Raw genomic sequence first — 27435 nt, forward strand, 5'->3', positions numbered from 1 at the left:
ACATCTCTTAAATTCTCCTGTAGGCACCAAGATTTAGACAATTTGCTTAATTTATTCAGCTAATTAAATGGGAGAGTTCCCTGACCCCCCTCACAGGACGTGCGACAGGGCTGTGGCTCATCTGTTCCGTGCTCTCAAACCCCTTTTGGGAGGAGGAGCATGCATGCAGGCAGGTGCAGGATCTGGGGCGAGTGCCCCTGGGCTCTGTTCTCATGGGAGTGTCCAGGGGTGGGAGTCTGCAACTCCCCAAGCCCAAGTAGGCATGTGTTACAGTATGCTCTTTTTGCTTTGCCGACCATGGACGGCTTAAGTGTTAAACAGCTCAGGGCCTTCTTGGTATTCAGGTCCTTGTCCAGCATCGAGGAAGAATCAGGTCACGCACGGACTTGAGGATGGTGAATGTGGGGATTTTATTGAGTGATGGAGTTGGCTGTCAGTTGGATGGATGAGGAGCTGGAAAGGGGATGGAGTGGGAAAATGATCTTCCCCTGGAATTTGGCCATCCAGTGGCCCATCTCCTCTCTGACCGTCCTCAGCCGGACTCCTCTTGGTGTTCAGATGTTCCTTCTCTTCTTTCTCTGCCGTGCCATTCTGCCATTCTTCTGCTCTTCTGTTTGTCTCCTTGTGGAGCCGGGGGCTTGGGGTTTATATGGGTACAGGATATGGGGGCGTGGTGGGTCAAAAGGCAACTTTTAGGCATGAAAACAGGAATGTTTGTTCTCATTTAGGGTCATGGGTTTTCAGGCTTGAGTGGGGCCTTTGCCAGGGAACTGCCTTCTTCTACCCAGTATTTCCCTGTCTCCTGTCTGTATCAGTAATATAGGAATTAGAAAACACAAATATCTTTTATTGTAAACTAGGTTGTAGATCTGTTTGTAGTTAAGAGGCCAAATTCCGTTTTTCTTAATTACCTTGATTCTGTCTGTAAATCGTATGGTTCTTGAGGGAGCCATTTTTCGAGAGCCTACCATTTGCCAGACATCACTGAGGTTTTGTTTTACCTGTGGTTTTTAATCCTCTCAACAACTTTGTAAAGGTGATGGATGTGCATTTTAGAGAAGATGAAATTGAGCTTCAGAGATGTAAATTTGGTAAGGTCATGCTGAGCTCAAATCAGCTGTTAAGTCTGTATTCTTTCCCCCTCTTTACTTCACTATGCTTCATTTAAGTTGGATTCGTTGTTTTCTTGTTCACTGATGATGTGTGCTTGTGTGTCCAGTTTAGGAATTAACCTTGTCTATTGATTCTTGGTTTCAGACAAGTATCCCATGTCTGTCTAGAGTTTGGCTGTGGATAATTGATGATACTATCTTTTCAAATTATTTATAATTCGTGAAAGCTTATAGTTCTTTTAACATCCATTTATTCTTCTGTTTCTTTTTATCATTTTTAATGGCTTTCAATTATTATTTTAAAAATCGAGATGGGAGCTTGCTATGTTGCCCAGGCTGGTCTCAAACTCCTGGGCTCAAGTGAGTCTCCCACCTCAGCTTTCCAAAGTGCTGGCAATGTAGGCTTGAGCCACTGTGCCTGGCCAATTCTTTATCTCATTAAGGATCATAAACATTTATTTTAAACCAATTTCAAGATTTTTATTAAGCATTGAATTCATCTTTTGATATTGATGAATTTCTTGACTATCTTCCTTAGTTCAGTTATTTTTTATTTTTATTTATTTTTTTTGAGGTGGGGTCTTGCTCTGTCACTCAGGCTGGAGTGCAGTGGCGAGATCTCAGCTCACTGCAACCTTCACCTCCAAGGTTCAAGTGATTCTCCTGCCCTCAGCCTCCTCAGTAGCTGGGACTACAGGCGCATGCCACTCCCCCCGGCCAATCTTTGTATTTTTAGTAGAGACAGTGTTTCACCATGTTGGCCAGGATGGTCTCGATCTCTTGACCTCGTGATCCGCCCGCCTTGGCCTCCCAAAGTGCTGGGATAATAGGCGTGAGCCACCACGCCTAGCCCATTAGTTCACTTTTAAAATACACTTTAGGATTTTAGTTTATGGTTTATATGCTGAGTGGGAAATAATTTTTTTCCCTTTATTTTGGTGTTCTTTTCTGTATGTCTCCCTGCCACCTATACCTCTGTTTTTGTTGCCTTCATACATTTACACCATGCTTTCAGTCTAGATCTAGGATTCTAATTCTGAGATATTATTGCAATGTTGGTGATATGCATTACTTAGGTTTTGTTTGTGTGTGTGTGTGTATGAGACATATATATATTATTATTATGTATATATTACCTTTTATTTATTTAGAGTACCTTTTATTTCCTCTACAACTGCCTGTGGCAGTTTGAAATAATAACTTTAGCTATTGATAATACCTTTTTTCACCTTCCTTTCATGAGTTTTTTGTTTGGTTTCTACCTATGAGATTTTTTCGTTTTACCTGTGAGCCTTGCTTTTGGTTTTCTTATCTTGTGCATGATTTCATTTCCTGACTGCCTTTGCTTGTTTCTTGTCCTGGAGCTCAGTTGGGTTCATGGAGTTATTAATTTATTGCTTTATATTTCCCCTCTGTCATGGTCCACAAATATATTTGTCATGTTTGAGCGTAACTGTGTCTTTTGAAGTTAATACAAAATTCGTATTTTATCTGTCATTATTATATTTGGAGCAATGGGATAAGGTGGTGTTGATTGATAGCAGCATTTCTCTGTTATCCTTTCAGGAAGTCTCCATGTTCTTTTGATCTCACAACATGGCTTGTTTATATAGGCCTGCAGATAGTAGATACTAAAGCATCTGTTTATTTACTTACTTATCTGCTTACTTGCTTTATTTACTTACCACCACCCCTGACTAATTTTTTTGTATTTTGTAGAGACAGTGTCCTGCCACATTGCCCAGGCTGGTCTTGAACTTCTGGCAAGTGACCCTCTACCGTAGCCTCCCAAAGTATTGGGATTATAGGCATGAGCCACTGCTCCTGGCCCTAAAACATTTATTACATGAATGTGGGGTATCTTGGAGAAGCCAGACCCAGTTTCAGGCTCTCAGCCCCAACCTTAATCTAATATAGTGGCTCTCAACGTGTGGTGCGTGGACTCCCGGTAGTCTCTGAGAACCTTTTAAGGGGTCTACATGGTTAAGACTATTCTTATAATAATGCTAATGTGTTATTTGCTATTTTCATCCTGTTGGTGTTTGCACCGATGGTGGAAATGCGGTGATGCATAAAATTGCTGACACCTTACCATGAATTAAGGAAGTGGCGCCAGACTCCGCTCTTAGGTAGACATTGCATTCTTCACTGCCAGGAGCTCATAAAGAAAAAAAAAAAATCAGTTTTCCACTGAGGATTGTCCATGATGAAGCAGCAACATTACGCCTGGCCCTCATTCACTTTTTACCTTAAGTACCTTTCACTGTACCCTTAAGTACTGTCGTTTTAATGTTCTGTGTGATGAGAATGGAAAATGTGCACAAAGACTTCTGCCTGCCAAAGTATGATGGCTGTCTCCGGGAAAAGCACTTGCGCAGTTTGCGTTGTGAACTGAAGTACCCACTTTTTTCATGGAACACCATTTTTACTTGGATGACTGACAAACCATGGCTATTGAGTCTTGGTTATTTGGAGACTGTCTTCAAATTGAGTGAGGTGGACCTGTCACTATAGGGAAAACATCTGACTGTATTGGTTGACAGTGATAAAATTTGAGCTTCAAGTGAAATTATAAGTAAGTAAACTTGAATCAGCCACCATGAGCATGACAGCCTTTTATTACTTTCCTGATGAGATGGGTGGTGACATTAATGAATGTGGGTTAAAAAAATTGTGTAACGAAATGTACCAGCATTTGAAAGATCTACTTTAACTCAGTGAACCAGTATTATCTAAATGACCCGGTGTTTGATTATACAGTGATGCATGGGTTAAAGATCTGTTCAGAGTGCAAGTTAGATCCAATGCATTTTAATGAGACAGCATGAAAATTCATTTATATGGTTTCAGATTCCACTTTGCAACTGTAGGAGACTAGAATATACCACCCTAAAATATGCCTGTTTGGTGTAAGGATTATTTTGAGAAGCAGACACAGGAGAAGTTCTGAAAACAGAGTAGAAGTTACCCTTTTGTAAGGGAAAATTTATATCTATAAAGGAAATCTCCCTTGTAAGGGTGTCTTCCTCATTACCAGGAAAAGGATGACTCAATCACTAGAAACTTACTAATGGAGAAGGCATAGACTTAAATCTGTATAACAAGCCTTACTGTTGTTTACCATGCTTTTCTTGGTCGCCTCTCCATAACTATTGCTCCCCAGCCCCTGTGCCCTTCTTTATTTGTTTCAGCTGAAGATGATATTTAAGTCTGAATTCTAAGCCACCTCTTAGAAATGAAAAGATTTACTCATTTCTCTGGGTATCTCTCATGGATACATGAGATATATTTATTATATTTCTGATTTTCTCTTGTTAATTTGTCTTTTGTTAAGGGGTCTGACCCAACTTAGAACTCAGATAGGGTAGAGGACAAATTATTTTTTTCTCTCCTATAAAACTCACCTTTAAGAAATTACCAGTTGTTTTAGTGTAATATCAAGAAATATCCATAATTATTTATAAAAGTTTATTAAAATAGTCCTTCCTTTTACAAGTACATGTCTTTGTGAGGCCAGATTTTCTTTATATCCTTAAATCAAGATAACATTGCGCCGGATTGAATGCAGAAGTAAATAACTGTTTTCTATTAAGTCAGGTAATTATATGCAAATATATGTTTTTAATTATTTTATAATTCTCATTGTTTCAGAAATTTTGTTTTTTGCAAAAATTGTTATTTATGTTAATATATGATGGGCTTTAAAAAGTGAATGAGGGCCAGGTATAGTGGCTCATGCCTGTAATCCCAGCACTTTAGGAGGCCAGGCAGGTATATCACCTGAGGTCAGGAGTTTGAGACTAGCCTGGCCAACATGGTGAAACCCTGTCTCTACTAAAAATACAGAAATTAGCTGGGCATGGTGGCAGGCACTGTAATCCCAACTACTTGGGAGGCTGGGGCAGGAGAATCGCTCGAACTGGGGAGGTGGAGGTTGCAGTGAGTCAAGATTGCGGCATTACACTCCAGCCCAGCCTGGGTGACAAGAGCAAAACTCCATCTCAAAAAACAAAACAAAACAAATAAACCAAAAAAGTGAATGAGTCTGGCTTGGTGGCTCATGCCTGTAATTCCAACACTTTGGGAGGCCGAGGTGGGAGAATTGCTTGAGCCTAGGAGTTGGAGACCAGCCTGGGAAACATAGCAAGACCTGGTCTGTACTAAAAATAAAAAAAATCAGCTGGGCATGGTGGCACATGCGTGTGGTTCCAGCTACTCTGGAGGCTGAGGTGGGAGGATCACTTCAGACCAGCAGATCGAGGCTACAGTGAGCCGTGATCACACCATTGCACTCCAGCCTGGGTGACAGAGCTGAGACCCTGTCTCCAAAAAAAAAAAAAAAAAAGTGAATGTTTCAAATGTTTCTAAGTTTTAATTTCTAATATGGTGAATACTGACATAACCCACATAGCAGAAGTTATTACAGGTTTCCAGTTTTTAAGAGGTAAAGGAATCCTGAGATCAAAAGGCTTGAAATCTAGTGAATTTGGTTGGAACTCTAGAAGCATTTGACTTAAACCTTTCACCTTGTTGTATTTGGTATCTTGTAGCACACCCAGTTCCTGCTACAGCTGCCTCTATTCTGTGCTGCTTAAATACGGAGGAGGTCTGAGCTAACCAATCTGAAGTTTGGCCAATTTCAGGGGCATTTAGTTGTTAACCTGAATCTACTTCTTTTATTTGTAAGAAACATATCTACTATAGAGATTTAGGACTTTGAACAGCTGTATAACATTATAGGATATGTCTGGTACTCAGTTGTTTCTGTTTCTGAATCACAAATCGGCCATTAATTTTAAATAAAGACGTTTTGTAGCATATAATACAATTTCTGATGATCTCCTTACTAGTTTCTTAATTCCTCACACCGAGTCATCAGCTCCTTGAAGGCAAAAAAATTCCTGTTTTGATCAACAATTCATCTACCCCAAGCACTTAGCATAGGGGATACTATTTCCTTTTTCTATGTGGATGACACCCGATATGTTGAACAGTGACCACTCTTAAGATACTTGGTGAAGTAGGTTTTGGTTTTAACCAGTTTAGGTGTATGGATGATTTTACAGAAGTTCATAAAAAAATTTTCTTGCCTCAGATATTCTCTAATAATAATGAGGTGCCCCCAGCTTCATTTACTAGACATGGATAGGCAGGTTTTGTGAAGTACAGAAAAAAAGTTCTTTAAAGTTATGGATCATGTCACGAGGTCAGGAGTTTGAGACCATCCTGGCCAACATGGTGAAACCCCATCTCTACTAAAATACAAAAAAATTAGCCGGTTGTGGTGGTGCACACCTGTAGTCCCAGCTACTCAGGAGGCCGAGGCAGGGGAATTCCTTGAACTCGGGAGGCAGAGATTGTGGTGAGCCGAGATTGCACCATTGCACTCCAGCCTGGGTGACAGGGCGAGACTCCATCTCAAAAAAAAAAAAAAAAGTTATGGATCATGAAACTAACATTTGAACAGCAACAAAGAAAAAACCAAGCTATGTTGTATTTTATTTTTTATTTTTATTTTTTAATGTTGTATTTTAAATTGAATGATGTACTTCTCCTCTTTTCAGTATTTTATATTTTTGCTTACTGCACATTTCTTCCCTGAAGCAATCTTGACCTAATGGTATAAATGTTTAGCTCCACATAAGACGGTAGCTATTTTTTGGAGAGGAATGGAGAGGGTCAAGGGTTTTATTGAGTTTTCAGTTCTGATACCTTTTAACCTTTTTACCAGTGCTACCCCACCCTCCAGAAAGCAAATAATGTTGAAAGCTTTTTTTATTTTTTAACTTTTTGATATATATTTTCTTATTCATTATTTGTATTGTTGTCATCAGATGAATAATGGCTTTAGAGATTTATTTGAAAAGACAAATTCTATTATCAGACACATAACTTCTAGGGATATGGAAACTATTATTATTGTTACTGTTTTGAGACGGGGTCTTGCTCTGTCCCCCAGGCCAGAGTGCGGTGATCATGGTTCACTGCAGACTTGACCTCCTGGGCTCAAGTGATCCTCTTACCTGAGCTTCCTAAATAGCTGGGACCACAGGCACATGCTGCCATGCCCAGCTAATTTTTGTGTTTTTTGCAGAGACAGAATCTCACTATGTTGCCCAGGCTGGTCTCAAACTGCTGGGCTCAAGCAATCCTCTTGCCCCAGCCTCCCAAAGCGTTGGGATTACAGGTGTGAGCTACTGAAACTGGCCCGGAAACATTTTTAAAAAAGGATTCTTTTGAATTTAAAGTTATTTAATGATTACTGAAGAGTAATAAGCTGCGAGGTCAGGAAAAAAAGGACTGAGCCACAGACTAAGCAGCAGTTCAGGAAGTCTTGTGAGTCAGACTTGCCGTGTCGTGTTGCTAGAGTTACAGATCTGCTCCAACCTCTTTGCTTTATAAGAAGGACATCTCTCTGTTCTACCTTCAATATCTTTTCTTTGAAAAATCAACCCAAAAGTCTTTTATTAGCTTTACATTTATTTCTACAATGTTAATTTTTGTAACATCAGTGTTGCAGGTGAACAAACTCATTGTAGCCTCTATTTTTGATATTGCTGGACAGGGCTAGCTTTAGTACTATAGTGGGAAGTTTGTTATTTTGTTTTTTTACTCTACAGGCACTCTGGTTCAGGAATATTTATCTGTCTTGCATTTGACCATGGTTACCATTCCCCCTCTTCATTGTTTACTTAGTGTACCATGGTACACTTTATGTACCATCCTTGCTGCTCTCAGCTGTTTGGTTACCAGGTGGCTAATGTTGTCATCTCTTAAGCTTTAACATTTACTTCTCAATACTGTCTTTTCCTCTGTGAGGTAGATGGAAAGAATAGATTAGAAGAGAATGGGGCATATGCTGTGATCATCTCTCCTTTACATCTTTATTGCTTATTAATTTAACTTATATCAGATTTCGTTTCTGCTCTGTGCACATACCCACTGTCCATCCTCACCACTCTTCTTTATCCAGTTCTTTCTCACTTACCTTAGCATGGCTAAAACCCTTGGTTTTTATTTATCTCTTTCTTCCTCTGCTGTTTTTATTTTCATTATATGCCACAGGGACAAACTTAGGTATAAGTACTACTTTTGATGTAGAGATATTTATGTCTGTCAAAGGAAAATTAAACTACAAACCCCAGAGGTAAAAAGTGGTACACAATACTGGGGTTTTAAAAATCTCCTCCTCGGCCGGGCTCATGCCTGTAATCCCAGGACTTTGGGAGGCTGGGGTGGATTGGTCACCTGAGGTCAGGAGTTCGAGACCAGCCTGACCAACATGGCGAAACCCCGACTCTACTAATAATACAGAAATGACGTGGGTATGGTGGCAGCTGCCTGTAATCCCGGCTACTTGGGAGGCTGAGGCAGGAGAATCGCTTGAATCTGGGAGGCGGAAGTTTTAGTAAGCCGAGATTGCGCCACTGCACTCCAGCCTGGGTGACAGAGCGAGACTCCATCTCAAAAACAAAACAAAACAAAATAAAAAAGCCCCACTCCTTCTGCCCCTCCAGACCAGGGTCTCACTCCCTTCGCCCAGGCTGGAGTGCAGTGGCGTGATCCTTAGCTCACTGTAACCTCTGCCTCCCGGGCTCAGGTGATACCCCCACCTCAGCCTCCCGAGTAGCTGCGACTACAGGTGTGTGTCACCATGCTCGGCTAAGTGTTTTGTATTTTTTGTAGAGGTGGCGTTTTGCCACTTTGCCCAGGCTGGTCTTGAAGTCCCGGGTTCAAGCTGTCCTCTCATCTTGGCCTCCCAAAGTGTTGAGATTACAAGTGTGAGCCACCACACCCAGCCAAATTATTTCTTTTTACCTCTGTAAAAGGAGAACCTTCTCTGTATTTTAAGAAAATGTGGAGTTGGTCAAAAGTTGCTATTCATTGTGTTCAAACGATTCCTTTTTTTTTTTTAACACTTACCAAATTTAATTGTTTTTCTGTTTTCCTGTTCTGCTAGCCTGAGAGTTCTAGTAATTGGTAGTGACATTTATCCCTGTTTTCTGGGGCTAAAATGATTCTGGGCATGCAAAACGTTTGAGCTGAAATGGAATTAAATTGAAAAAAAAAAAAAAAAAGGATTGTGTTATACTTTATCCTACAAAACATAATAGCAAATTATCAGCCACAAAACAAAAGGATATAAAAAATTTCCCTCTCTCTGACAGAGGATGAGGAAGCAAAAGAAAAATAAATAAGTAGGCCAGGCGCGGCGGCTCACGCCTGTAATCCCAGCACTTTGGGAGGCTGAGGCCGGTGGATCATGAGGTCAGGAGTTCAAGACCAGCCTTTCCAAGATGGTGAAACCCCGTCTCTACTAAAAATATAAAAATTAGCTGGGCGTGGTGGTGGGTGCCTGTAATCCCAGCTACTCGGGAGGCTGAGGCAGGAGAATCGCTTGAACCTGGGAGGCGGAGGTTGCACTGAGATTGCGCTACTGCACTCTAGCCTGGGCGACAGAGCAAGACTCTGTCTTAAAAAAAAAAAAAAAATTAAAAAAAATTTTCTTTTCTTTCCCCTCCTACTTATCTCCTCACAGCTCTTAACTTCCTTACCAACATTGAAAGAAACAAAGGTAGGAGGAGATACTAACTGGAAGAGTCATCCACTTGAGGAGGAAGCTTTTATAACAGTTCCACGTTTATGAACTTGTCTCTTCCCTGCCTTCCCCTGTCCTTTACACACGTTATATTTGTCTTCAGTCCTTTCTCCGTGGTACCAGTTCTCTTGGAGCTCCTCTTATTTTATTAGTAAGGGTATGAATGACGGATTGAAAGAAAGAAGATTAAGAAACTTTTTGATATTTTTAGGGTAGAGAAAAAAACCTTGTAAGATTAAGCCCTTACTAGTAGTTAACTAGTAGTGGTTATTTTCTAAGTTGTCTGATTAGGAATTTGAGAATTTGGAATTTCAGTTTTGGGTAGAACTTTTATGTATGACTGTCTCATTCTTCCCAAGAACTTGTTTTTTCTGATTGACTTGAGCAGTCTCTGCTTTTGCATAGTGCTTGAAGCAGTTTTTAATAAACCAGTTCAGATCTATAGCTCTTTGAAAAAATTTCCATAAGTTACTGTGATTCTCAAGAAATACACCAAACCTCTCTTTAATTAGTGTATTTAATCATACCTTGTATAAGTTAGGGAAACAAGCCTGACAGATAAACTAAATTGCTGCTGGGATAGTCAAGTGGCTCCACCATTTAATGATAGCAAACCAAAGAATAACAATACTTGACTGACCATTTTAGGGTATAGTTTGTACATGTCGATCTCAAATTTTCCTTTTGCTGTGTGAGCCATTGACCATCTCAAGTGGAAGTAAGGGTTATGGGTAATATTAGACCACCACGAAGGGCAGTTTAGTGACATTGGTGGGTAATGGTTAGGTAAGGTACTTGAGGGGAGCATTAGTATCTGCTGAGCTTGAGCAACTCCTTGCCTCTGTCCCTAATACTGCATGCCCCTAAACTATGGCTGTCATAACCTCTCAGTGTTCTTACTGATAAGCTGAGAAATTTTCTGGCTAACTGGTTGGCTATAGTGTGATTCAGTAGTACAAATGGCTTGTTTTGGTGGTGGTGGGGAATAAAATGCCCAAGAAACATTTGATACATATTTTGTTGGTTATGAAGTCTGAAAAAATATTGTAGTTCCAGCTCTGCCATCCAGAATCTGTGTGTGCTCTAGTGGAAAGTTAGCCATTTCCTTATCTGTAAAATGGGACTATTATAGTAATACATACTCTGGAGGGTCATGGTAAATAAATTACAGTATATATGAGATGTCTAGCATTGTACTACCACAAAATTATCTCCTTATTTCTCCCTTATTAATTTAGGAAAAGTAAAATATTTTAGTTTGTTTCTATGTCAATTTAGATTTACTGGATAACCCATCTCCTATTTTGGCACAGTATAGCTTTTTTTAGGTCCCCCAAAATAACTTCTTGCTTGCCTAATGAACACTGGTAGTGTTGATTGATATCTTTTCCTTTTGGACAGGGAGTAGTTCCTGTATCCTTGTCCATTTAGCTAATTTGCTGTGTATAATCAAACTTTTTCCCTCCTGTCTTAATCCCAAATAACCAAAAGGAAAGCTGATTAGTGCTGCTAAGCCATATACCAAAATTTTCATGGTTTTTGAGCTAGCAGGTATAATTCTTTGTTGCTTTTCAGCTTTAATTAGTTAGTTATTCCATGAAAGTTCATTTTCTAGCAATTTATTATATATTCTGTTGATGTCTAAGCTTCAACATGTTCCATAGCTTGAATGTTACGTATAGAAAGGCCTATAGTATTTATAGGAAACATTCTATCCAGTTGTTTTAAGATACTTGTTCATTTTAAATCTTATCATGGATATACTTTGGACTTTTCCATATAATATAGAAATAGCGTTAGATTTTGATAGCATTGAAAGGTATTCTCATTGTTACTATTCTACATTAAAGTAATTGTGACCAGACGTGGTGGCTCACGCCTGTAATTCCAGCTCTTTGGGAGGCTGAGGCGGGTGGATCACTTGAGGTCAGGTGTTTGAGACCAGCCTGACCAATATGGTGAAACCCCATCTCTACTAAAAATACAAAAACTAGGCCGGGGTGGTGGCAGGCGCCTGTAGTCCCAGCTACTCGGGAGGCTGAGGCAGGAGAATTGCTTGAACCTGGGAGGTGGAGGTTGCAGTGAGCCGAGATTGCACCACTGCACTCCACCCGCACCCCGCCCCCCCCCCCCCCCCCCCCCCGCCAAAAAAAAGTAATTGCATGGAATATATTGCTTAAATGCAGGTTTTTTTTTTGGGACGGAGTTTCATTCTTGTTGCCCAGGCTGGAGTACAATGGCACAATCCCGGCTCACTGCAACCTCCACCTCCTGGGTTCAAGCAATCCTCCTGCCTCAGTCCCCCAAGTAGCTGGGATTACAGGCATGTGTCACCACGCCCGGCTAATTTTATACTTTTAGTAGAGATCAGGTTTCACCATGTTGGTCAGGCTGGTCTCGAACTCCCGACCTCAGGTGATCCGCCCACCTCGGCCTCCCAAAGTGCTAGGATTACAGGCGTGAGCCACCCCGCCCAGCCTTTTTAAAATGCAGTCTTAAAGTGTGCATTGCCATATTGAATACATTTAAGTAGTGTAGCATACAACTTTTTTTAGTGGAAACATTTTAGATAAGGAAAATAATTGTAAAAATGGCTCATGGATCTGGATGGTAGAGTTTATATTGAAAGATTGACTTGGTTTTAGCCTTTGAATTCTGATAAAATGAGAAGTTCTTCCTTCCAGTTCTTTTCTGTACTTTGGTGCCAGGGGCTTGAAAAGGCTTCTGAGACTGGATTGTGTATCTTCTTGGAAGTGCATTAGAGGTGCACTGGAAACTTCAAAATATGGATGCATCTCACAATTGGATGTATGATGTAACTTCAGGAGGACAGATTACTTGGGAGCAAGTATAGGTCCTAATTTCTTTTCTATTCAACTATAAGTGATAATATCTAATTGTAGGGAGTCAGAATTAAGAAGGGACTCTATGTTAATAGACTGTTCTTTTTTTTCTTTTTTAGACGGAGTCTCACTCTGTCATCCAGGCTGGAGTGCAGTGGCGCGGTCTTGGCTCACTGGCAACTTCTGCCTCTCGGGTTTAAGCTTTTCTCCTGCCTCAGCTTCCTGAGTAGCTGGGACTACATGTGCATGCCACCATGCCCAGCTAATTTTTGTATTTTTAGTAGAGATAGGGTTTCACCATGTTGGCCAGGCTGGTCTTGAACTCCTGACCTCAGGTGATCCACCCGCCTCGGCCTCCCAAAGTGCTGGGATTACAGGCATGAGCCACCGTGCCTGGCCTAGACTGTTCTTACAATCAAACTTATTGTGAGACTGTTGTGCTATATTATTTCCCCTTTGAAGATGGCTTTTATCAACTACATATATTCTCCAAACTAGATGGGTTGTAATTTAAGATGTAAAAATGTAAGCTAGTCTCAGGTAGTTACTGTTCCTTGTTTCTTACCGGTTAAGAACTTCATGGTCTTGGTACCTGCCTTATTCCCCTCTCTTATCTTCATTCTTGACTGTTGACTGAAAGTGATCTAGATCTATTGTGTCTGTGCTAGGCATTTACCTTTTATATCTTAATCTACCAAAATAGCATATCCTCCCAGTGAGAAGGAGATAACAGGCATGGCAACTAAAACAAATGCCATTTTTGATTTTTTGTTTATAGCTAAGATTAATACCAAATAGAAAACTGTACCTGAAGGGTTAGTCATAGTCATTTGTGCTCAGGAATTATATTATTGTATATATTGAAATTATTATTTTGGGGACCAGAAATGCTTTTTTATTTCTCATGTTGAACATTTTCTTTAGTTTAATTAAATTCAGGAGATGTTTGCTCTACTTTGCTTTTTGTTATAAAACAATTTGTCATTTACTCTTAGACATTGTGGTGTCTTATACAGTTGTACAGTAAATGTACCTAAGTTTTGTCCATGTCTAATTAAGAACTACAAATCTATCCAACCTGTTCCTAAAAAACCCAAGATAGAGACTGGACATGGTGGCTCATGCCTGTGATTGCAGCGCTTTGGGAGGCTGACGTGGGCAGATCAGTTGAGGTCAGGAGTTCGAGACCAGCCTGGCCATCATGGTGAAACCCTGTCTCTATTGAAAATACAAAAATTAGCCAGGCGTGGTGGCACACACCTATAATCCCAGCTACTCGGGAGGCTGAGGCAAGAGAATCATTTGAACCCGGGAGGCGGAGGTTGCAGTGAACTGAGATCATGCCACTGCACTCCAGCCTGGGTGACAGAGTGAGACTCTTGTCTCAAAAGCAAAACAAAACAAAAAATAAGATAGAAATATTTTATATCTTAAATAATTATACCTTTATGTTCGGGTAAACACCCTTTTCATGATTTTAAGTTATTATTTTCCCTTAGTTTTTTTTTTTTTTTTTTTAATAGACAGAATTCACTCTTGCTGCCTAGGCTGGAGTGCCAATGGCCCAATCTTGGCTTACTGCAACCTCCATCTCCCAGGTTCGAGCAATTCTCCTGTCTCAGCCTCCTGAGTAGCTGGAATTACAGACATGCACCACCACGTTTGGCTAATTTTGTATTTTTAGTAGAGATGGAGTTTCTCCATGTTGGTCAGGCTGGTCTCGAACTCCCGACCTCAGGTGATCTGCCCATCTTGGCCTCCCAAAGTGCTGGGATTACATGCATGAGGCACCACACCCGGCCTTCCCTTAGTACCTTTTTGGATAATTAGGTTGGACTCTGAAGGAGTAAGTTTGGTAGCAGGAAGATTGCACAGGCTTATGTGTACAGTGTAGCTTGTTTTGTGAGATCAAGAGAAAAAGCTGCATGTGTCTATGGACATAGCTCGACATATTTAGGTTTCATTATATGCACAAAAACATTGGCTTAACACAAATGATCTGCATTTCTGGTTTAAACTGATATTTGTGCTTATTAATTTTTTTGCATATTAAGAGATTGTCATGACTTAGTTTTTCTATTGATTTAATTTATGCTGTCAGAATTTATTGTAACACTATATCAACTGTAGAAGTAAACATTTAAAAAGTTTAATGCAGTAGGATTGCATTGAATGATTGTTATAGATCAGAATAAAGGAAATTTCTAAACTATGATTTAGTAGGTTGAATGTTGCTTTTATATTTATTCAATATTTATTGAAGACATACATTGACCACCTATTATATGGTAGGCCCCTTACTCCTTACTGAGTATTCAACTTATATTTAATAACAAAGGAAATAATATTGAGAATATAGGCAAAATTTTATCTTTCAAATTAAAGAAGTGCTGTTTTCCATGGAATAGTTTCTCCATTTGTTTCAGGGATTCAGCTTATAAACAAAAGCCAAAGTAAGGAAATAATATCTAGAATGTGGAATAAATTACATATTTAAAATAAAGAAATGTAGGCTGGGTGTGGTGGGTCATGCCTGTAATCCCAGCACTTTGGGAGGCTGAGGCAGGCGGATAACTTGAACCCAGGAGTTCAAGACCAGCCTGGGCAACATAGTGAGACCCTGTCTCTCCAAAAAATACAAAAATTAGCTGGGTGTGGTGGTGCTCACCTGTTGTCCCAGCTATTGGGATACTGAGGCAGGAGGATTGCTTGAGCCTGGGAAGCCGAGGTTACAGTGAGCTGAGATTGTGCCACTGCACTTCAGCCTGGGTGACACAGTAAGACCCTGTCTTTAAAAAAAAAAAAAAAAAAAAGTTATTACTCAATGGATAGTTTGCCATTCAATTTAAAAATCACCTTTGAATGAAACAAATATAAAACCAATTATAGAGACATAACAAGAATTATTCTATTTTTGTACTTAAGGAATGGAATCACTATTCTTTTTATTTTTATTTTTTGAGATGGAGTCACACTCTGTTACCCAGGCCTGGAGTGCAGTGGCGGGATCTCAGCTCACTGCAACCTCCGCCTCCCAGGTTCATGCGATTCTCCTGCCTCAGCCTCCCAAGTAGCTGGGACTACAGGCGCCTGCCACCACGCCCAGCTAATTTTTGTATTTTTAGTAGAGACAGGGTTTCACCATATTGGCCAGGCTGGTCTCGAACTCCTGACCTTGTGATTCACCCGCCTCGGCCTCCCAAAGTGGTGGGATTACAGGCGTGAGCCACTGCACCTGGCTCTTTTTAATTATTTAATTTATTATTATTATTGTTTTTAAGAGACAGAGACTCACTCGGTCACCCAGTCTGGAGTGCATTGGCGTGATCATAACTCACTGCAGCCTCAAACTCCTGGGCTCAAGCAGTCTTCCTGTTTTATTCCTAAGTAGTTAATGCTATAGGTGTGCACCATGATGCCTGGCTTATTTTTAAAAAAATTTTGTAGAGACAGGGTGTTACTGTGTTGCACAGATTGGTCTCAAACTCAAGTGCCTCAAACTCAAACTGCCTGAGCCTCCCAAAGCACTGGGATTACTTGAGCTACTCTTTTTAAATATGAAAATTGGAAAATCAAAACCGAACATACCTTTAAGTTTAAAACTCTTTTATTTGAGGATAATTTTAAACTTAAAGCAAGGTTGCAAGAAAATAGTACAAAGAGTTTTTACGTTTATCTCCCCGCCGGGTCAGGATTCACCTAGTGTCAACTCCCTTCCTCATCCTTGCCCTGCCTGTCCCCGTTCCCAGGTTTATTCACTCACTCATTATATATGCAATTTTTCTTAACCATCTGAGGATAATTTGCATATGTAATAGCCTGTTACCCCAAATATTATACTAAGAATATTGGTCTCTTAAATAACCGTAGTTCATTTATCAACTTAAGTGTATTAATATTGACAACATACTTTTATGTCTATTGTCCATATTCCAATTTTGTCAGTTGATCCAATAATATTCTTTATAGCATTTTCTTACCCTGTAGCACAGGATTCAGTCTAGGATCAAATATTGCATTTAGTTGTCATTTTCTTATAGCTTCCTTTAAAATCTGGACTGTTTACAGACTTTCTTTGTCTTTTGTGACATTGACACGTTTGAAAATACAATACCCCTGAGATCGTGTGATCTGACTGTGCCACTACTAATAATAGTGAGCCACTACTAATAAAGGTTATTTTAAGTCTTTTTCTGTCCTTCATTTAAACTTGTCATGGGGAAAAAACAAATACTTAAATCATCTCAGCTTTTTAGCCTTTCCATTTTACAACCAAAGTTATAGAATGAATTTTCTTGGTAATTTAATACAATACATATTTAGTGCATCTGTAAAGACAATGTTGCAATCTAGATTTTCTGATTTATATTATGATCATGTGATTTTTTAAATTTTTATTTTTTTGTTTTTTTGCTTTTGATTTTTTTTTTAAAGCTACACATTTGAAGTTTGATCAGCATCTTGAGTGAATTTTTTCATTTTTATAAATCTGTCTTCCTTCCTGGTAGCATTCTGCCACCTAGTGGAAATTTATGTCCTCCAGCATACGTCTCAGAGTTTAGTTGGAATGCAAGATGCATTTTAATATATAAAAATTAGTTTAGAATCGTTGAACTTCTTTGGTTGACATGTAATTCTTTACAACAGTGATCGTCTTGTTTTAAACAAGAGTTTAGTACAGATAAAATTCTTAGCAAATGAGGGCTTAGTAGATGTCTTAAATCATCTTTCTCAACAAGAAGTACTCTACATTTATCTTCTTCATCAATGAAATTTTAACTAAAGCATACTATTTTTCCATCAGTCAAAATTTTTTTTTTTTTTTTTTTTTTTTGAGATGGAGTCTAGCTCTTGTCACCCAGGCTGGAGTGCAGTGGTGCCATCTTGGCTCACTGCAACGTCTACCCCTCGGTTCAAGTGATTCTCCTGCCTCAGCCTCCCAAATAACTAGGATTACAGGCACCTGCCACCATGGCTGGCTAATTTTTTATTTTTAGTAGAGACGGGGTTTCACCATGTTGGCCAGACGGGATTTCACCATGTTGGTCAGGCTGGTCTCAAACTCCTGACCTCAGGTGATCCACCTGCCTCGACCTCCCAAAGTGCTGGGACTACAGGCATGAGCTACCGCACCCTGCAAGATACACATTTTTAGTAGGACTTGAGGAACATTTCTGTCTTGGAGTTGTACATACGTTCTGCATAATTCATATTAGAATATGAAATCTGAGGTTGTCTTCAGTATAGTCATTTATGAAAAAGAATATTGAGAATTATCTGTTTAGAGAAAGTAGTTCTGAATTAAAAGTTGCAGTCATTCAGTCATATAACACCTTCATAGAGTCATGTATATTTTTTAATGTACTTATCTTATTTCTCATTATTCTCTCTTAGTTGCTGATGTATATTCAAGATGAGTGGATTAGGAGAAAACTTGGATCCACTGGCCAGTGATTCACGAAAACGCAAATTGCCATGTGATACTCCAGGACAAGGGTAGGTGACTTATTTCCTGGTGCTTTACCACACTTGTTGTGCCTTTGTTTAAGGATAACATTTTAACTTCTTGCCATTTACATTCTCTGGTTAGATTTTTTGGTGGTTTCACTTCGTGGTAAGTAGAGTGTTACTGATGAGATGGACATCTTTTTGATGTAATAGAAGTTTTTTTTTGTTGCTGATTCATATAGAAGGTAGAATATTAACAATTCGCGGTATTATAAGAATTTCTGAATGGAAGGAGGGGTAGGAGTTACGAATAGATGACCAAGGTTATGTCACGTGCGTCCGTGTGAAGAGACCACCAGACTTTGTGTGAGCAACAAGGCTGTTTATTTCACCTGGGTACAGGCAGGCTGAGTCCAAAAAGAGAGTCAGCAAAGGGTGGTGGGATTATCATTAGTTCTTATAGGTTTTGGGATAGGCAGTGAGTTAGGAGTGATGTTTTGCGGGTGGGGTTAGATCTCACAAAGTACATTCTCAAGGGTAGGGAGAATTACAAAGAACCTTCTTAAGGGTGGGGGAGATTACAAAGTACATTGATCAAGTTAGGGTGGGGCAGAAACATCACAATGGTGGAATGTCATCAGTTAAGGCTATTTTCACTTCTTTTGTGGATCTTCAGTTGCTTCAGACCATCTGGATGTATATGTGCAGGCTTGGGCTCAGAGGCCTGACAGTTATAAGTAAGAATCTTTGCTATCTTTTAAGAATGGGTTATAAGTTGATATTTTGTCATTTGTGAGGTTGCATCCTTTTTTTTACCAAGTGAAATGAGAAGCTTAAAAATTAGAAACAAAATAATGTAATCTATATAACACTACTCTATAGCTTTTAAAGTATTTGCCAAAGTCAGTGTCAATTGAAGTTTAATGTGCTAGTTGAAAAATATCAATCTACAATGAATAAAACTTCATCATTAATAAGTAGCTACCACTGTTTTTGTTCTTATTTGTTAGTTGTTTTATTATCTCTAAGAAGTAAAGATGATTTATTCGTATTTTCTAGATGAAGTAACTGAGGCTAACTCTGCCCAAGGCCACCTAGCTAACAAAGATGGAACTGAATTTAGGTTTACATGAATCTCTATTATGTTGTACTACTTTTCCAAGACAGCATTTTTGATAGTTTATATTGGCTGAGTTTAGTTTGTTTACATATGAAAATAATAGGCCGGGTGTGGTGGCTCATGCCTGTAATCCCAGCACTCTGGGAGGCCAGGGTGGGTGGATTACCTGAGGTCAGGAGTTCAAGACCAGCCTGACCAACATGGTGAAACCTCGTCTCAACTAAAAATGCAAAAATAAGCCAGGCGTGGTGGCGCATGCCTGTAATCCCAGCTACTGGGGAGGCTGAGTCAGGAGAATTGCCTGAATCCGGGAGGTGGAGGTTGCATTGAGCCAAAGTCGCACCGTTGTACTCCAGCCTGGGCAACAAGAGCGAAACTCTGTCTCGAGGAAAAAAAAAAAAAAGTAATCATGTAATAGTGTTGTATAGGGGCTGATTCTGCTAACAGCTCTTTTGTGATATATATATTATGTCTCCTTTCCCCCCTTTCTACCCCTTTTCCCTTAGTCTTACCTGCAGTGGTGAAAAACGGAGACGGGAGCAGGAAAGTAAATATATTGAAGAATTGGCTGAGCTGATATCTGCCAATCTTAGTGATATTGACAATTTCAATGTCAAACCAGATAAATGTGCGATTTTAAAGGAAACAGTAAGACAGATACGTCAAATAAAAGAGCAAGGTAATAAAAACACTTACGTCTTTTTGAACAGTGGTGGTTCCCAACCTTTTTGGCACCAGGGACTGGTTTTGTGGAAGCGAGTTTTTCCATGGACCTGGTAGAGGGGATGGTTTCAGGATGATTCAAGCACATTACGTTTGTGGTGCACTTTATTTCTATTATGGTTACATTGTAACATATAATGAAATAATTACACAACTCACCATAATATAGAAATCAGTGGGAGCCCTGAGCTTGTTTTCCTGCAGCTAGATGGGTCCATCTGGGGGTAATGGGAGAAACTGTGACAGATCATCAGGCATTAGAGAATCATAAGGAGCACACAACCTAGATTCCTCGCATGTGGAGTTCACATTAGGATTTGCACACCTGTGAGAATCTAATGCTACTTCTGAGCTGACAGGATGTAGAACTCAGGTGGTAATGTGAGTGATGGGGAGGGGCTGTTGTTAATACAGATGAAACTTTGCTCACTTGCCCACTGCTGACCGCCTGCTGTGCAGCCCCATTCCTAACAGGCCACAGACTGATACTTGTCTGTGGTCTGGGGGTTGGGGACCCCTGTTTTAGAAGGAACTTGTTGCTATATTTGCCTTTTTGCTCCTTTGTTTGGGTAGAGACTACAACTGATGGAGGCTAGCAAGTATGGGAATAGACAAATGTGTTGACCAGCTGTGCTTTTTGTTATTTATGTATTTATTTATTTTGAGATGGTGTCTCGCTTTGTCTCTCGGGCTGGAGTGCAATGGTGTGATCTCAACTCACCACAACCTCCACCTCCCGGGTTCAAGAGATTCTCCTGCCTCAGCCTCCCGAGTAGCTAGGATTACAGGCACCTGCCACCACGCCCAGCTAAGTTTTGTATTTTTAGTAGAGACGGGGTTTTGCCATGTTGGCCAGGCTGGTCTCAAACTCCTGACCTCAGGTGATCCACCCGCCTCAGCCTCCCAGAGTGCTGGGATTACAGGCGTGAGCCACCGCGCCGGGCCTCCAGCTTATGCTCTTTAGAGACGGTTAACAGACAATTGCCTGTTATTTGGTAGTTCCTTTTCAGGAAGCTGTGGGATAGTACATTTAGTAGTGAAATGATTTAGGTATCTTCTGGCTTCCTGGGCAACTATGAAGTTTAGTTTTGATGTTATAATATTGTAGCATCATTCTCTTATGAGGAAATGTTTTGTATGTATGTATGGGCATGTGCATGTGTATCTTTATGTCTCTTCTGGGGACTATTCGAAGGTGATTTAATCTATAACTGATAGTGTGTTATTCGTTATACCACCTTCTGTCTTTTCAGGAAAAACTATTTCCAATGATGATGATGTTCAAAAAGCCGATGTATCTTCTACAGGGCAGGGAGTTATTGATAAAGACTCCTTAGGACCGCTTTTACTTCAGGCAAGTATAAAGATTTTAACTGTCCAGTAGGCTGTATTGCTCTTTGGTTTATTATAAAGTTATAAAAAATCGATGAAATTTTGGTTAGGAAATGAGAACAAAAAGAAAACATTTTTTTCTTTGAGACAGTTCAGTATTCTGAATATGATGGTAAAATGCTCTTATAATTACAATATACATAATTCAGGAAGCCTTGTCCCCCTAGTAAAAATATAGTTGCAAACTGAGAAACCACACATATACAAACATAGAAATATAAGCAAGCAGGAAAGGAAAGGTAGCCTGTAATTTCACAGAGATATTTGGGTACAAATGGCCCTTCATATCCATGGGTTTTGCACCACAGATTTGGAGGCTGAGGAAGAAATAAAAAATAATGTTAAAACAATAAAAAATACCTCAGTGTGATGACTATATAGCACTTACATTGTATTAGGTATTATAACTAATCTAGAGATGATTTAAAGTATATTGGAATATATGCATAGGCTATAGGCAAATACACCATTTTATATTGGAGACTTGAGCATCCTCAGATTTTGCTATCTTTGGGAGGTCTTGGAACCAATCTTACACAGATACTGGGGTATGATGACTGTACGTTTCGGCCCAGACATTTTTGGTGAATTTTTGCGTGATTGATCACATGGCACGCTATGGTTTTATATTCTTGAGGAATTGTTAAGACTTAAATATGTGCTTTGTATTTGTTTAGGGGCTGAAGCCCTTCATAAAGTTAACTTGTCAACTTCTTTTTGTTTCAGGTAGTTTGTTCCAACTACTTTCAGTTGATCAGTTTTGAAATTCCTCTTTGTAAATTCTCATTAAGGAATAGTAGAGCAGTTTCTGTAGCTTGACTTGGCATCAAATGGAAAAATGGGAAGAGCTAAGGATGCTTTTCTCATTTTTAAAAGCTCCTTTAAAGATATAATTCTTTAAAAATTAGGTTAGACATTAATTCAGATTTCATGCTGAACATATTTATGTACACACTCCCCCACCCCCAATTATTCTTCTTTTTTTTCCCCCCCAGTAAGGCCTGTAGTAATGGTGCTAATGTTAGTAGTAATGGTGGCTTACAGTTGTTTGCAGTGATTAAGTCAGCAGTAGTTTTTACACATTCTACTTACTACTATGGCTGCTGTTTGCTGATACTACCATAACAAAATACCACAGACTTGGTAGGTGAAACCAAATAAATTTATTTCTTACAGTGTTGGTGGCTGGAAGTCCAGGATCAAGGTGTCAGCAGGATTGGCTTCTCCTTGGCTTGTCACTGTGTTCTCCCATGGCCTTTTTCTCTGCGTGCACATTCCTGGTGTCTTTCTCTCCCCTTATAGGATACCAGTCATATTGGATTAGGGTCCCCACCATTATGACCTCCTTTATCTTTAATTACCTCCTTGAAGGTCTTGTTTCCAAATACAGTTACACTGATGGTTAGAGTTTCAATTTAAGAATTAGAGGGAGGAGGATACAATTCAGTCCATAACAGCCTGTATTAACATATCCTATTTTAGGCATTGGATGGTTTCCTATTTGTGGTGAATCGAGACGGAAACATTGTATTTGTATCAGAAAATGTCACACAATACCTGCAATATAAGCAAGAGGACCTGGTTAACACAAGTGTTTACAATATCTTACATGAAGAAGACAGAAAGGATTTTCTTAAAAATTTACCAAAATCTACAGGTAGGCTTTTAATGTGTATTTTCTAAATAGGTTAAATTTTTTTCCTTGACCATTTCTTAGAAAATTGAATGTATCTTTTAGGAAGTCAAGCGATCAAATGAGGGTAGAAAGGCATGTGATTTAATAGCAGAATTTTCACATATGGAGTCAGTGAATTAAAAATTTGGTATACATTTTAAGAGGCATATAGTTACAAAATATGCAGTGAGATTTCTGTTAAAGTTGAAATTATTCACATGTTTTGTATATTGCCAGCCTGAAATGTTAGTATAGATATAACTATGGAAAACATGCATAATGAGAAAATGCAGCTTGAATTCTTGATGATGGTCATAGAATGAGTTACCAGCTTTTTAAAATGTCATTTCAATTTGTTTTCCAAAGTTAATGGAGTTTCCTGGACAAATGAGACCCAAAGACAAAAAAGCCATACATTTAATTGCCGTATGTTGATGAAAACACCACATGATATTCTGGAAGACATAAACGCCAGTCCTGAAATGCGCCAGAGATATGAAACAATGCAGTGCTTTGCCCTGTCTCAGCCACGAGCTATGATGGAGGAAGGGGAAGGTAAGAGCTATCATATGTTTGTGATGTTCATGAAACAAATAGTGGCCATACTTGGAGTTTTGAAACTTGTGTTGTAACCCTTCTTACTGAATTCCATGTCCTTGCTTGCCTATTGAACATATATCCAAAAGTTAAGTATAATCCTTACCAGGGTGAATTTTTTATTGTAGATTTGCAATCTTGTATGATCTGTGTGGCACGCCGCATTACTACAGGAGAAAGAACATTTCCATCAAACCCTGAGAGCTTTATTACCAGACATGATCTTTCAGGTAAAAACTCTTTTTTTGTCTCTCTCTCTCTCTGTGTATATGTACATTTTTATTTTGGAAATTTTTGTAAATGTTACTATTTTTAATCTGTACTATCATAGAAATGTATACCTACTGTAATGAGTGCTTTATGTGTATCATTTTTCATGTTGCTTATGTAACCTTAAAAGAATTTCACTAAAATTCTTGGCATTTGAATTGGGTATGTTTGGCATTTTAAATCCCCCAAATAAATTTTAAAAAAAATTTAGGGGCACCTGGTTTTCTCTCCAAATTGCATTTTGCGTCAGAATTTAGTATTTCTTTAACTTCAAGCCCATTTGTCATAAAGAAACATGTTTTAAAAAATTACAAGTAATTTAATGAGAATTATTGGGAGTAATTCCTTTTTTTTTGTTGTTGTTGTTGTTGAGACGGAGTCTTGCTCTGTTGCCCAGGCTGGAGTGCAGTGGTGCAATCTCGGCTCACTGCAACCTCCACTTCTTGGGTTCAAGTGATTTTCCTGCCATGGCCTCCCAAACAGTTTGGACTACAGGCACGTGCCACCATGCCCGGCTAATTTTTGTATTTTTAGTAGAGATGGGGTTTCACCATGTTGTCCAGGCTGGTCTCGAACTCTTGACCTCAAGTGATTCGCCTGCCTCAGCCTCCCAAAATGCTGGGATTACAGTTGTGAGCCACTGTGCTTGGCTGGGAGTAATTCTTGACGTCAACCTGAGTTTCAATCTTTGTCTGCCATTTTTTAATCATAGAAATAAAAAATTAAAGACATCGTGGTTGATAAGATGCATTAATGAAATTAAACACTGTGGCAATATTATTTTTATTTACCTTCAGGGTTACTCTTATGGTCACCTAAGTGTAAATGGGGATGCCAAGGGTTTGTCATATATGCCCCATTTCAGAGATAAAGAAACAGAAGCTTGGTGACAGAGATTGGGTTATTGTCCAAGATCATGGCTAATAAGAAAATTTATAGCTGAGTCTGCCTGACTTAGCCTGTATTCTTTGCTTTGTGTAACACTAATTTTACAATGTGGACCTTTAACAAGTGATATAAAAATGGAGTAGGTATACATAAAACATAGCTATCACTATTACATATGTGTGTGTGTGTTTGTAATATGTATATATAATATACATAATGCAGAATATTTTTAAAGAAATATTGCTATTTTTGCAGTCATTCAATCATTTTATGCCATCAGTAACCTATCTTCAGGATTTTTGAGATTAATTTTCACAATTAAAAGTAGCAAAGGATTATTTTGACAATTCACAGTATAATCTTGTTTACGCTGATGGATGTTACTTTTTTTTTTTTTTGAGACAGAGTTTTGCTCTGTCGTGCCCAGGCTGGAGTGCAATGGCATGATCTCGGCTCACTGCAACCTCTGCCTCCTGGGTTCAAGTGATTCTCCTGCCTCAGCCTCCCGAGTAGCTGAAATTACAGGTGCCCATCACCACGCCTGGCTAATTTTTTACATTTTTAGTAGAGACAGGGTTTCACAATGTTGGTCAGGCTGGTCTTAAACTCCTGACCTCAGGTAATCCGCCTACCTCGGCCTCCCAAAGTGCTGGGATTACAGGCATGAGCCACCATGCCCGGCTGTATGTTACTTTATATTTGAACATTTTCTCTGTATTAACTCCCCTCAGATAAACATAGTGACAGCAATTGTTATATATTATTTTATCCTTTTAGAGTGAGCCTTTCTCTGCACCTCTTATGATTTGGCAGTGTTAATTTTCTACTTGAATAGCCATGTTTTACATTTGCTACTGAAGATACTAAATAAAATATCTTTAAGCAGTTTAGCAAGTAGCATCTTTGAAAATTATCTCATCAGTATATAAAAGTGATACATGTTTATTATAAAAGTTAGAAATTACCAAGCATGAAAGAAAACAGGACATGATGGAGAAAAAAATTGCCAAGCAAGGAAGATCAAATGCTTTGTGTGATTAACATCATTTAAAACTGAGATCCTACTTACTTTTGACCTCTGGAGATATTTTATCTTCTGTCCCTGATGTGTTTCATTTAATAAACTTTTTATGGACATCTGTTTTGTATTTGTCATGTGGCCCAGGGCTAAACTCAGGAGAGGTGGTTGAGGACAAATCATGTCTATTTTGGGCACGAGTGCACAGGTATTTACTCTTTCCCAGAATGCGTTTATCCCTTTTCCCTAGTCTCCCCCTGCTACTAATAAGATTTTTGGTCACCATTAAAATTCTGAATTTTAAACAGATTATTGGACTGGTGGTTTATTTCTGTCAGCTTATTCAATATTAGTGCCTTTTAAATCTCCAGTAGCTTTTGCAGAATTACCTTTCACTATGAAGCCCCATGAGTTTTCCCAAACCAAACTTGGTTTTCTTCAGTATATTTTCTAATGAATATGTCATAGAAAGGATAAATACATGGGCAAGACTTTTTTTTTTTTTTTTTGAGACGGAGTCTCGCTCTGTTGCCCAGGCTGGAGTGCAGTGGCGAGATCTCGGCTCACTGCAACCTCTGCCTCCCAGGTTCAAACCATTCTCCTGCCTCAGCCTCCCGAGTTGCTGGGACTACAGGTATGTGCCACCACACTCGGCTAATTTTTTGTATTTTTAGTAGAGATGGGGTTTCACCATGTTAGCCAGGATGGTCTCGAACTCCTGACCTCATGATCCACCCACCTCGGCCTCCCAAAGTGTTGGGATTACAGGCATGAGCCACCGCGCCTGGCCTGGGCAAGCCTTTTCAATGTCTTTCCTAATTTGTCTGGAGTCAGTTTATTGCCCACTTCTTTCAAGTTATTTGTCTGTACCTTTTGGGTCACAACTTCCATCATCATTGGGATTTGGCATATCTGTTGGTGCTGAGCATAAGAGATTGCCCAAGTCTGATTATTGCATTTCTTAGTAAAACCTACACAAAACAGATAACTATTGGCAATCTTGACATCAGCAGGAGCTTCCTATGAAGTCTGCCATGTTTAACCATGGAGCATATTTTGTCACAGAAAAGATTACTGAGGATGTCCAGGTCAAAAACTGTGTGACCAGTTATTATGGCTTGGATCATTGTGTCTGCATTCAAAGACATAGAAAAGGCCTGAAAGCTGATCCAAGACCAGCCATGGAAGCTAGTCACATAGTTTTTGACCTGGATGTCCTCAGTAATTAGTCTGAATTTTCTAAGGGCAGTTTCATCATTATGCAGATCAGCAAGGTTCATTTCAAAAACACAGTTCTTGAGGCCATCAGATGCAGTTTTGGTTCCTTGAGCCCTTTTGACTAGTTTGTTACCAATTAAACATAGCTGGTGCTTTCACATCATATCAGTCTTTTTTAGGAAATGGATTAACCACTTTCTTCTTTGCTCCCATTCTGCCACTTTTTGTAAGGCACTTGCTTTTGCCAACCACCCTAGTGCTGCTTAGAGTGAAAAGGCCTAGACAGTTTTTAAGGACCATCTATTGTCATGAAACCTTCTTTAATTTCATAGTATTTTTGAGTATGTATATTTGGTGTCTCCATTGTATTTGATATTAAGCAAAAGTTGTCAGAAGCTTCCAGCATTGTAGAAATGAGTATTTGGTTAACCCTCCAAGTTTAGGTATTAAGTGTACAAAAATGTGATCATCTCTCAGATGCAAATAATTGTCCCTGCTGGCTTACTTTAAGTAGGTATTTTCTCTTGCTTAT

The 27435-nt window shown here is 39.3% G+C and overlaps 1 protein-coding gene across 15 annotated transcripts in view; it reads left to right on the plus strand.

Moving 5' to 3' along the window:
- Positions 1-27435, plus strand: part of NCOA3 (nuclear receptor coactivator 3) — a 154979-nt gene that overhangs the window by 102418 nt on the left and 25126 nt on the right. For all 15 annotated transcript variants that reach the window (XM_063601210.1, XM_063601209.1, XM_063601208.1 and 12 more), the window contains 6 exons: positions 17949-18050; positions 19629-19801; positions 21099-21199; positions 22720-22894; positions 23279-23467; positions 23638-23739. In XM_063601210.1, the coding sequence (XP_063457280.1) occupies positions 17968-18050; positions 19629-19801; positions 21099-21199; positions 22720-22894; positions 23279-23467; positions 23638-23739 (823 nt within the window). In that variant the 5' untranslated portion in view covers positions 17949-17967. The remainder of the gene's footprint in view (positions 1-17948; positions 18051-19628; positions 19802-21098; positions 21200-22719; positions 22895-23278; positions 23468-23637; positions 23740-27435) is intronic.

Source organism: Pan paniscus, chromosome 21 (assembly GCF_029289425.2).
Source record: "Pan paniscus chromosome 21, NHGRI_mPanPan1-v2.0_pri, whole genome shotgun sequence".
NCBI lineage: Eukaryota > Metazoa > Chordata > Mammalia > Primates > Hominidae > Pan > Pan paniscus.